Here is a 12126-nt window from a genome sequence, read left to right as displayed (position 1 = left end):
AGAAACAAGGAAAAATGGGATAATTTTGAAACTGTTTTTATGGTATTTTCCTTTTTTTGAATGTTTTCTCTTTAGAGAAAATGCTAGCCAGAGATACAGTTCAACTGCTAGGCAAAGAGAGTGCATTGCCTTTCTCATGGGTAAGCTTTCTTTAGGTTCTGGGAGAGACACATAAAGTCCCTGTGTGCTTTTATCGATGTCTCCCTCTTCCAGAGCCTGTCCATGTCAGGTGCTGCAGCACCAGCCTGTCCTCAGGACCCGTGGGCTTCAGCCTTTGCTTTGATTTGTGAGCTTGATTTTCTCCCTCTCTGATGTTTCAGTAAATTGTAGTGCAAATGGGGAAATTTCAAAAAAGTGTCAATTTGTAAGAAGCCTGTATCAGCCAGATGTTTTACATCCATTGGCCGTGCCAAGAAACAGAGGCTGTAAGTTTGTGGCATCCCACTCTCTTCACACAAAATCAGAACCTTAGGAGGGACCATATGAAAGGTCTCATGAAAGTCTGTCAGCTTGTTAAAGTCTCAAGTTACAGGTTTTCAAACTGTAAAAGTTCAAAAACAAAAGAAGAGAAAAACAGGTGAAACACTCTACCCAACAATATAGTTCAATCTTAATGCGCCAATGAGTACTAAAACTTAAGTGAACAGGGTGTTAGAATTATCTGACAGCAATTTGTATTATGACAGAAAATGTTACTTTAAAGCTTATCAGAATCCAAATCCCTTTAATTTTAAAACTAAGCTACAAGATGTATGTTTTCATATTTTATTCTCTCTCACGACATCTACAACATTTGTATTTGTCCCTGGGGCAAACAGTACACATGGGATCATAATCCTGTCTAATTTTAAACACCTACCCAGCTAGCTGGAACACCACAAAGCCAACAATTACACTGGAATCTCCACATCCTAAACAGGAGGAGACCTATGTGGATAGACACATGTATGCACATTTTTTTCCAAGGAATGCTACTAACCACTTCAGAAGTGAGCTTCTGGGCCCACCCTCCACTTATTGTGTGTTTCTGTGTTTTGTGAAACCTGGGTTTCAGTCCTTCTCTCTGTGCCAGGAAGATCTGGGTTCCCTGCAGGAAGAGGGAGTGCTCTGTGCCTCTTTGCATCAGTCGCTATCCCTGTTGATAAAAGGATGATTATACTGCACTGTGAGGCAATTTCTGTTTAGCCTTGCTTTCCTTAACTACACTTGTCATGTTCCTGGCATAGGCTTTAAGTAGATACTAATTAAAAGGAAGAAAAAAAAAAGGTTCTGTAGGTTCAACACTGAATTTTATGCATGGAGGTCTGTAACATTTTTGATAGAGCTTTTATTGGTCTGTCCATCTTGGCACATAACTGAGTTTGTGATCAATCTTTTGGAGCCATCATCCAGGATCAATATATTTGATTCTTGATTTCAAAGCACTGTTTAACAGTAGAAGGAAATTTTCTGGATAGCTGTTATTTTTGCATTTAAAAACCCAAGTGACTAGAGTCACTATTGACCTCTATGAAGAAATTGTGTTTGTACTCCTATTGCTGGCTCAGTAGAAGCAGATTTTTTGTAATGACATTCTTTCATTTCTTACTGACATCTTTTCCATATTACCACCAATGTTGACTGTCAGTAGCCCTTGAGTTGCAGTTGGTCCCATTTCTCCCTTTCTTGAAGATCTTCTCGCCTTTCTAGGTGGTCACCACCACCCCTTTGGTCCTGTTGGCTTTAATTACTGTTTGTTCCTTAACATACTCCAGTCAGTGGTGTTTAACTGCTTTAACAAACAGATTTTTTTTTTAATAACACACCTGAAATAAGTAATGAGGTGATAATACAGACTTGCCTTAGCAGAGCTGGTAGTTCTGTAAACTGCAGGAAAGTGGCAGGTCATGTAACATAGTCAGGAGAGTCTGGTTGGTTGCATCCTCCATCTTCACTGGACATTACTGCTACATCATCCCTGCAGACTTTAACCAGTGGTTTTATACCAGTTCTGGTTAAATTTTTTTTAAGTTCAGAGGCTTACTTTGGCTTGAGGTTGGTACAAATGTAGTGTCGAGACTTACAGATTTAGTTTTCAAATAAAAGTAACTCCACGGTTTGGAATTAATGGAGCTGAGGAGTTTTAAGAGTTTGTGTCATGTTGTGTGGGTTTTCTCTTCTATTTGAAGTTGACTTGAGTTTGCCGTGTGTATTTTAATGTATCATGTACCTGTAGCTTGAGAACACAGGAGAATATCTTCTGTACTTCAGGTAATCTTTTTACATTTTCTATACAGCCAACCAGTGGTCTTCAGGCTTTTTGCCAAGACCTTTATTTCTGTTTCTGGGAGCTCTGTTTGTGTCACTGCCACAGTTCACCTGTAACTACTGCAGCCTGTTTTAACAGTATCAAATATTGCCTGCTTTGATTTTCTGAGCTACAGCCTCCACCCTTTGCTTTTCTAATGGCCTGAGCCAGATACACTCCTTTTTCACCATTGTGTTGTCTGTTTAGTGGCTGGTTTTGAATCTTTGCAGCTGCTAAATAAAGTTATCTAAACACTGAATGCTTTAGAGGAAGGAGCTCAGGTTATGAGGATAGGTCTAGATACAATTCTGTAAAAATATTATTGGAAATAGTTACATAGTAAAGCAGTCTTGTACCTTTCTGCATCAAATGCAATATACTTGCACACTGTCTTAATTGTTGAGAATGGCTCCAAACAACAATGTAAAAAAATGGTAGTAGGTAGGCATTGATGTCAGCCAGTGGAAATTGGAGTTGGTGTGCATCTCCTTTACCTGCCATAAGATACATAAAAAAGTAAAGTTGTGCATTCTAACAATTTTTGCATTGATAACATGAGCTTATTGGTGCTTAGTTCTGATTAAATAAAAATTAAAGCTTTTAAAAATACTTTTATATTAGAGATTCTGCGTTTATAAGAAACTATTGTACTTCAGACTAGCCTCCTTCATAACCTCAACAGAATTTTATATTGCACCATATTCCTGTCTTGTGGTTAAGACCAAACATTTCTAGAAAGACATCATTTTGCTGCTTAGGACTCCAATCAGTAGAAATTCCACCATGTCCTGTAGTAAGTTATTGATTATCCTCCCTATAAAAATGTTTTGTGTTTCTATTCTGTCTTCTAAACACTTAATATAGATAAAGATTTTGGTTTTTTCCAGACATATTTATAAACAAACAAAACCCAGAACAGCTGTACCATCTAGAAATTTTCCTATATATATGCATAATTGAATCAGTCCTCAGTCTTTTGGGTGAGGCTAGAAAGATTGCATGGAAATTGTTCTCAATACTTGTTTGTCATAGTACAGGGAGCTGTCTCTTTAGACTTCCAGGAATCATTACCATAGACAAATCATTCTTGCCTTTAGAGTTATACAGCTGACCAGCTAAACAAAAAGATGTACTGGAAAATAAATGGGTTTTCAAATATACAGGAAAAGATAATTGCATAGTAACATCAAATAATATCATTTCTTGTTATTTAATTGGGATATTTTTACCAAATACTGGTTGGGAAAAACCCCTATATTTAAAGTAGCAATGAAGAAAATCCATTTTAAGTAATACTTGGAGGATTCGTTGCCTTTAAAAATCTGCTGATGCTTTTCTATGTTTATCTAGTTGTTAAAGCATTCTTGCAGTGTGAGTGATCTGATTCAATTTCTGCATAAAGGAGTCTGAGTATTCCTACCTTCCAAACATTTCCACTCTTTAACAAAGGTGTCCTTTGAATAATGCCCTTTAATCTCTACTATTGAAGCTATTGCAGTCTGTCTGAAATAATGAAATATCAAATGAGCCAAAGAGAGAATGAGAAAGTCATTCCTGCATTGAGATGTCATGGATCATATTTCCTTCCTCAGGTTCAGATACCAGGCTTGCTCAATATATAACTAGTTCTAGTGTACTTGTGAAATATACTGATAAAGATGGTATAGTTGTCTTTATTGGGAATTGGTTTTGTTCAGGAAAAAAGCATTGTATAATCTTTCAAACAGGCTAAATTGGTTGCAAGAGGCAATTTCTAGAAAAATCAGTTTAATTTTCCACTATCAGAATGTTTGTATGTTGTTGCGGGGAGCTTTACCTCCTGACTAAAAACAGTTCACATCCCAAAAATTCACTTTATTGTGCCGTTTTTACACTTTATATCAGAGTTTTCACAAGCAGTTATATTTGCATTATTCAGGGTATAGTGGTCTTCCTACTCTATTTAAAAATGAATTTCAGGAAGCTAGTATGAGGTGTCTTTGGGCTCTTTACAGTTACTAATTGTCTGAGATACTTTTATGCTGTTGAGGAAGGGAGGACCATCTCTAAAAATTGTCAGTAGTGTGGGAACTTTAGTGGCATGTTCAGAGCCTTCTCTGAAGCTAAATGGTACAAGCATCATAACAGATTCTATGTTTTTATGTTTAAATGATAATGTAGGTTTTATATAGTATTTCAGAATTCCATATGTTTGGAAACAATGCAAGTTAAACATTTGCTAATCCCAATGTATCCATTCTTTTAGGTAAGGAACAATCTTCAGGAGAGATAAACATGCACCCTGTCTCAGCAGCTCCACTCTCCGTGTTTAGTAAAGAATCAAACTCCTCAAAACACAGCGATCACCATCACCATCACCACCATGAGCACAAGAAAAAGAAGAAGAAACACAAGCATAAGCATAAACATAAACATAAACATGATACTAAAGAAAAGGAAAAGGATCCCTTTGTTTTCTCTAACAGTCCAGCCAGTGCACGATCAATCCGTTCCCCATCACTTTCAGACTGATACCAATGGCTTCTCTGGAGTTCAGCTTGCAGTACTCTTGGAGTGCTTAGAAGGATGTACATAACTATAGCTTCTATCTTTTTTTTTATGGAACTAAGAATATGTGAATTGCCTGAGCAATTCAGAAGCTCTGCTACCTTTGAAGCCTTCTTTTTGCATGTGTGGTTGTTGAAATCTGATTCAAAAAATATGGTTTCTGATTCTGACTCATTTTGTATTTCACTGTTCTCCACACCTCCCACTCTTTTTTCCATTTTAAACAAAGAAAACAGCCCTTTATGTAAGAGCCCCATGTCCACTGGCAGCCCCCTGCACATCACGCTTACCATGTGTATTGCCAGAATCAATTATGGTTTAATCCTTTGAAGAATGTTAGAGGCAGAGTATGTTTTAAGCAGAAGCCAATTGCCAGGCCTTTGGTGACAGACTGTTTCCAGAGCAGTATTGTATAACTAAGTGTAGATCTCCTCAGAAGACAGGGATTTTCTTTAGTCTTCAGCTGACCTGTTTCTTGCTTTAACCATTGCAAAGTGATGTCAGACTTCTAAAAGAGCAGTATGTAGAACATTTGCAATTTTCAGATACTAAAACTCTTGAAAAATTCCAGGCTGCTTTTAAGCTGGTGGTATTTATTATGGACATGAGCCTTTTAATATGATTAAATTCTGCAATTGTTTTTGGAATTTTAGCAAAATGCGTAATGCATGTTTTGTCCTGTAATCAGGCTTTTAAAAATCCAATAAAGTTTGCGAATTATTTTGACAGAGGCAGATTTTTTTCTTCAAGCTTACATTGGAATATGCTTTTGAAAGATGTTGGCTAAAATTTAAAAAATAATTCTGAAAAGTTTACAAATTAAAATATTAAAAAATACGTATTTCTTCCTCCTTGTTTGAAAGCAGGATCAGCTCATAAATCCACAGGAGAAATATATCAGTAGATTAAACTAGGTCTGGGACTTTAAATGATGGATACATTTAAATTTCTTTAGCTGTGTTTTATGCAGTGTACTGTTTACACATAGGAAGTGTTTTATTTAAAAACTTATTTTTTAAAAAGTTTTAATAACAGAGATAAATAATCTCTGCCACTTTTTATCTATTTTCTTTATATGTGTGTAGAGGCAGTGTTTTATTTCCATGTACTGGTTAGCTTCTGTTGCCCAGAGTTCACATAGCGTAGATGGTTGCATTTGGGTTAAATAATTTTTGATCAATTTTCATAAATTTTTATGAGAGACTGATTCTCCTTCTTAGAGCAAAGAGAGAAAGTTCAAGAGGGACCCAAGAAGACTTTTTTAAAGCCATATTCTGTTTCATGAAAGTTAATAAATACTTTTATATTCTATACCTTCTGGTGAATCCTGTAGTTCTTGGAATAAAAAGTTATTTGTAGACTAGAAAGATGATAGGCTCCAGGTATTTTGTAATATGCATATACTTCTTATGTTATTCAAACACCGTATTCTTATAATATTACATGGATAGTTGTGCTGATGGTTTCCCTTGGAGCCCGTTTGGGCTGGATTCAGCCCTGGCCCTGGGCAGCCCTGCAGCCTCTCCTGATCGGCTGCTTTGCAGTGCCAGGGGAAGCCCCCCTGGGTTTCCTGTTAGTGATAACTGCGAGCTCTTGGAGCTTAGGTGAGCTAAAGGTGCCAGAGGAACACCTAAGCATGGGTTGAATGAGGTACTGAGTGTGTTTTGGGTACTAACCACGTGTACAGCTCAGCTCAGCACTCCTTGTGAGACAGCAAGTAATAGCTCAATGGAAATATTTTGAGGTGTTTTTCCCTTGGCTGAGCAGTGATGTAACAGTGCCAGGGGTGTTCGTGGGAGACCTGGGCTAATAAGCAATGAAAGCTGGCATTGTTTGGGAGATTGAAGGCAGATGCATTTGTGTTTTAAAAATGAGGTCATGGATAATTTAGACTGGTGTAGTTTCTACTTTCAGAGATGTGGATTTACACTCTTAGGCTGAGGGAAAACGTATTGTTCAGTGATACAGGCACAGAACTGAAGCAGAGCTGTGGCACAGGAGTTCTGCCATCAAAGGCTTTGCTCTATGACTTTAAATGAACTGTTTAAATACATACTGAGAATATATGGTGAAGATACTACCAATAGAAAATTGGAAATAGGGGAGGGAGAAGGAGAATGTAAAAAAACTTTTTCTAATGCAGTTTCTGAGGTTACATCATGTTCCTGATTCAGAAAATCCATTAGTGTATTTGATGGAATACAAAATTTAAGGTCTGCAGGTGGTGCAATGTGGGCAGGCAATGTTCACAAACTGGTAAGTGTGCTCAGAAATCAGAATAATTTGGCAGATGGCACAGGTGATTCAAAAAAAGCAAACTGAAAGTCAGAAGGAATGAATATGAAATACTGAACTCCAGGGAAAAAGAAGTGCATGAAAGCAAGCAATTCTCCCTATCTTGTATGGGGCAGTGAAAAAAAAAGCATTTGGTTGCCCAGAGGTGAGCAGTTTGATACTACTGCAAAAGTAAAGGATTAACAGGAATTTTTTAATATAAGTTGTGAAAATAATTGTTCTATTGAGTGCCAGTGATTTGGGGCAACATATTTTAAAAAGTAAGTGGGCAGATGGAAACAAGAGGTAACACTGCATATAAGAAAATACACAAATGGAACTGAATATTCCTGGTCTAGAATAAAAGAAGTCTGAGGGAGGGACTCGCCCTTCACATGCCTAAAAATATTGCTACAACAAAAAATGTTTATCAGTTCTTGATATTTCCTTTGGTAAGGGAAGGATTAGCTTTATTCACAAAAAAAATATTTTTGTTGACTATTAGGATGAGAAGCATTCTAACAGGCACCTAATGATGATGTGAAAACTCATTTCTTGTAGGCTTCTAAGCAGCAGATTGGCAGATGGCTGGAGGGGATGTTTATGGGATGCTTCACCCCTCCACAGTGCAGGGACCTCACTGCTATGGTTGTTTTCGTGGTTTCTTTAATCTTCTGTTTTTGTTCCTCCCTGGAGAAGGTCAGTGGTGCCTCCCTGGATGTGACCAGCACTTGCAGAAGGTTTAGGAAACTGAGATCTTTGCCTGCCAAAGATCTCACCAATTGAGGTTTAGCTTGAGTCTTTCTTCTGCTGAAAAGCTGATGACTATTTCAAAGTTGTGACCTGGCGTAGATTCAAGTTAAAATTTGATACTTGGATGGTGGATTAATCTCTCTGTTCTCTCCACCTTCAAACCTCATAGGTTACCTGTAACTTATGCAGTTCCTTTTGATTTGGGTTCTGAGTTTTGGTTAAAACTGCATTATAGCACACTCTTCTTAAAGCAAAAGCAAAAATATTTTATTTGGGTGGGGTATTATCCAAATACTGCAAGAATGCACATTACACATATAAGTAGAAATTAATGTGTTTTTAAAAATATGCAAAGCACTCTGGAAATCTGGAAAATTTATTTTGGTATATCAGCTTTTAACATTATTTTCTTTATTTCGTTCAATATAAACATTAGAACACATAAGTGTAGGACAGATATGTAATGCTAAAATACATGTATGCGTTTTTAATGCAGACTTTTCATTGGGCTTTTTTTTTTATTCTCAGTATAATTATAGAATAAAATGTCCACAAAGTAAGTCCTGCATCTCTTAAATTTGTAGGTATCTAATGAGGACACAGCTCCTGTCCTTAGGTGTCCAATAAGCAGGAGCTTCAGCTTTGGTCAGTCACTGCCAGGCCCTGTCAGATTGTGCCAGTGCTGAGGAGGGAGGGACAGCAGGATGCACCTTCATGGAATCCTTGGGTGAGCTCACAGCATCTTTGTATCCATAAACTCTGCTGTCCATAAAGCACTCAAGCTGACACGAGGGCTCCTAGCAATGAAAATCAGTGTCTTACACTGTTTAGCTTTTGGGAATATAAGAGCTTCTTACTTTTAGTTGATCTCATATTCATAGAAATAGAATTTTTTAAAAATTCTGATACAATAAATATTGAGTCATTATTTTCACTTCTTTATGATAGTCTATTCTCAGAACTTAAGAAACCAGTTTTTAATGGAGCATCTGTATTAAACAGCAGCCTTAAAAATACTCAAGGTAAGTAAAAATGTTTTAGATGAGATTTAATTATTTTTGTATGTTTCAATTTTTATATATTCATTAAAATACATATTCTTAAAATATATGTTTACTTTCTGATTTTATAATTTTAAATTACAATAATATATGAGTGTTTGCTTATGAATTAAGTCTCAGCAGCTAATATCTAAAGTCTGCATTATTCCATAGTCATCTGATACCATAAATATAGGTAGTCTAAACACATTTCTAAGACTTTCTTTTACTATTATTTTTGTCCTGAGAAATCTACAATGTTAGCAGTCTTTGTTGATGCAGAAGAGTCGGGATTTCATTTGAATGGGCTTGAATTTTATTGAAAAATCCTTCGGTTAGGATGATGCTTAGGTTGTGGCAACCACCATAAAGTGACAGAACAAATGAAGGAATATTTAGCTGGATTTTCATAATTTCTGAATGAAAGTGAATCAGCATGGGTATGCTTTGGGCTGATTTAACAGCTTGTCTCTCCTGCAGCAAGAAGCTCTTTTCCCCCCACAGCTCCTGACCCCACAGTGGCATGTAGGATTTTTTTGCTAACTGGGCTCTTCTGTGGCCTGATACAACTCTGTAACCCGTGAATAAAATTGAGGTTATTCTTGCTCTGTCAGTGAGCTGAAACTTTTGGGCAGAGGCTGAGTAGGGCAGCGAGGCTCAAGCCTGGCTTGTGGAGTCTAGGGTGGAGTGGGAAGAGGGAGGGAGGGAGGCGTGAGCAGGAACAAAACCCTCTTTGGCAGCAGCAGCCTGTTCATTTGGCTCCACTGCTTCTTGTGACTTTGCTCTGAGAAAATCATACAATAGGGAGAATTCAAGTTTTCACATCTGCGCCTCTTTGGGCGTTTTAATTTTGTTGTGAATTGGTTGAGTGATTGTTTTGAATCAGATTCATTTTGGACATTTTAGAAGGTTGGAGTGAGATGAGCTTATGTGACTGGCAGTTATTTTTTCTTTGCTGTGTTAAAAAAAATTGGTCCCAATGATAGAGTGGAAAAGAAACTGACTTCAAAAATCACTCCAAAAGTCATTTCAGGTCAAATAGAGTTTTATTAATTGCATTTATTCTTTCTGTTGTTGCTGTTATTATTATTGTTATCATTCTAATCTGTTATATTGTATATTTCTTTTATCCACAGAACTGAATTTCACAAGAGTTAATCTGCAGCAATTCATTCTGAAAATGCACTTTTCACTTTCTAAATATTCTTATATTCTGTAAATAAAGCACACTGTGAAGTGTAAGTAACCAGTTAAACTTCTAAATTAAAATATTCCCTTAAAAAAAGGCAGTTTGAAAGCAGAGTACAAATGAAAGCATACTGTAAGACCTGATTGATTCTTCCCTTTTTCAAAACCATATTTCTGGGGGAAAAAAGTCTCTTTTGAAACGTACCCGTTTTATAGCTCATTTCCCATCCAGGAGCTGAATCAAAGCATATGGGAGGAAAGTTTCTTTGAAGTTTTGAAACTATTTGATTACAACTTTTCAACAGAGGTCATGGAAGTTTTTGACCATGCATTACTGTCTTGCTAGTTCTAGTCAATTCCTAGTTTTTCTGTACAATGAAAATCTTAAGATAGGGAGGAAGAGTATGGGAAGAGGCTGCCTCAGGGAAGAGACTTGGAGACATTAAAGGTCTCCCATCAGCTCTCTCACTCATCCTCCTAAGGCAGCTTCTGCTGCTTTTAGGTATTACGGAGCTGCTGCTGTCATCACTTCTTTTCCTCTACTATTTCTTTGCCTTCAAGTCTTCTTCTATTTTATAGATGTAATAGATGTCAGAGGGATGTCTAAGCTTCAAATCAATCAAAGACATCCACTAAAGCAGAGAGTTTAAGCTGCTTAGAGCAAGTTGATATGCTACACCTGGGGATTTGAGTCTTGTCGTGGCTGTTCATGGTCTGTTCCCAGCTCTGTGGCCAGCAGGCTACTACAGCTTATTTCTCCTCTCTGAGAACCAAACATAGACATTCCTTGTCCCTTGTGGACATTTTACAGTTCCAGAGTCTGTGCAAGCATCTTTCTTGTGTTTGGAGCAGTATGTATAAAAAACACTTCTCCATCTCAAATGTCATTTTATAATGTTGGAATTTTTATGTTTGTTTTTGAGTAGCAGACTAATTTCAAAATACTGAACGCCTTCTGTTGCTTTTATTTTGAGAGTCAGATTTTTACAAAGAGGCATTTCTTTTTATAGCACTGAAAATCTTCCAGGTGCTCTATGAAACACTCAGCACTTACTAAGTAGGATAAGACACAAAGGAGGAGAGAGAACAAAAGCTTTTTGTACATCTTTTCATGGAAGAGAAATGCAATTACACTGTAGGAGAACTGATAAAGGACTTCAAGGAATTGGTTGTTGACTACTGCTATGATGAAGAGATATGGAAACCTTAGAGTAAAATAGTGTGGAGAGGGCAGCTGAAAACTGTATTCTTTTTGCAAAAATAGTTTAAAAATTTGATTGGCGATAAAATCATTTGTGAAATGAAGACAAAAAAGTGGTAATGTATATAACATACAACAGCTGCTTAATTTTGACCATTGTCCTTGAGTGCTGTATTCCTTAATTGAAGCAAGAGTTTCAAGCAAGAGCCCCATTTCTTTTTCAGAGTCAAGCAGTGTATCATGACTGAATATCTGTCATCCAACAGAAATTAACAGCTTGGTGGTTCACTTTTCATTTTCCTTTAGTGATTTGTGCTATCAGGAATAGAGAACGCTTCTAAAGATGTAATTTACAGGTGTTTTACAAAAATCAAATATACTTTGAACCTGATTTACCTGTTCTGTAATAACATATGTAATGGATACTTGGGCTGCACAGATACACGGTTGGGAATTGGCCTTTGAGCTGTATTTTTATCATTATGTACTTCTGATTGTGGCTGTGAGTTTAGGCAATGACTTGTACCTTTCCCTAGAGTCTGAAATTATTTCGGGTAATCAGTGCCACCATTTGAAGCACATGTTACAGCACCATTGAGAGGCCCTTCCAGCTTCCCCAGCTTGAGTGCCAGTTTTTCTAATATATCCACCTTTCTTGTGCTTAAATATGATGAAGGCTTCACCTGAAGATGATGGGAGAATTCAGTCTGGGCAGATTTTCAGGCTGAGGTGATCCTGCTCCACGTGCTGGGCTCCTGAAGCAACTCCTGGTAGTTACTTGTCTCTTACAGAAAAGAGGAAAGTTGTAAATCCTAGTGTGTTTTTTGGTAACTGAT

General features: G+C 37.1%; 1 protein-coding gene and 1 long non-coding RNA gene across 5 annotated transcripts in view; both read left to right on the top strand.

Moving 5' to 3' along the window:
- TAF2 (TATA-box binding protein associated factor 2) overlaps positions 1-6145 on the top strand; it is a 59568-nt gene extending 53423 nt beyond the window's left edge. For all 4 annotated transcript variants that reach the window (XM_088178713.1, XM_088178704.1, XM_088178709.1 and 1 more), the window contains one exon: positions 4533-6145. In XM_088178713.1, the coding sequence (XP_088034839.1) occupies positions 4533-4798 (266 nt within the window). In that variant the 3' untranslated portion in view covers positions 4799-6145. The remainder of the gene's footprint in view (positions 1-4532) is intronic.
- A 2304-nt stretch (positions 6146-8449) lies between these two features.
- Positions 8450-10172, top strand: LOC148225568 (uncharacterized). Its single transcript, XR_015808422.1, has 3 exons — positions 8450-8588; positions 8810-8883; positions 10038-10172. It is a non-coding gene; the product is annotated as an uncharacterized LOC148225568 (long non-coding RNA).
- Positions 10173-12126: the final 1954 nt, after the last annotated feature.

This window comes from Sturnus vulgaris, chromosome 1 (genome assembly GCF_052056855.1).
Source record: "Sturnus vulgaris isolate bStuVul1 chromosome 1, bStuVul1.hap1, whole genome shotgun sequence".
NCBI lineage: Eukaryota > Metazoa > Chordata > Aves > Passeriformes > Sturnidae > Sturnus > Sturnus vulgaris.
This window is presented reverse-complemented; position numbering and strand designations above follow the sequence as displayed.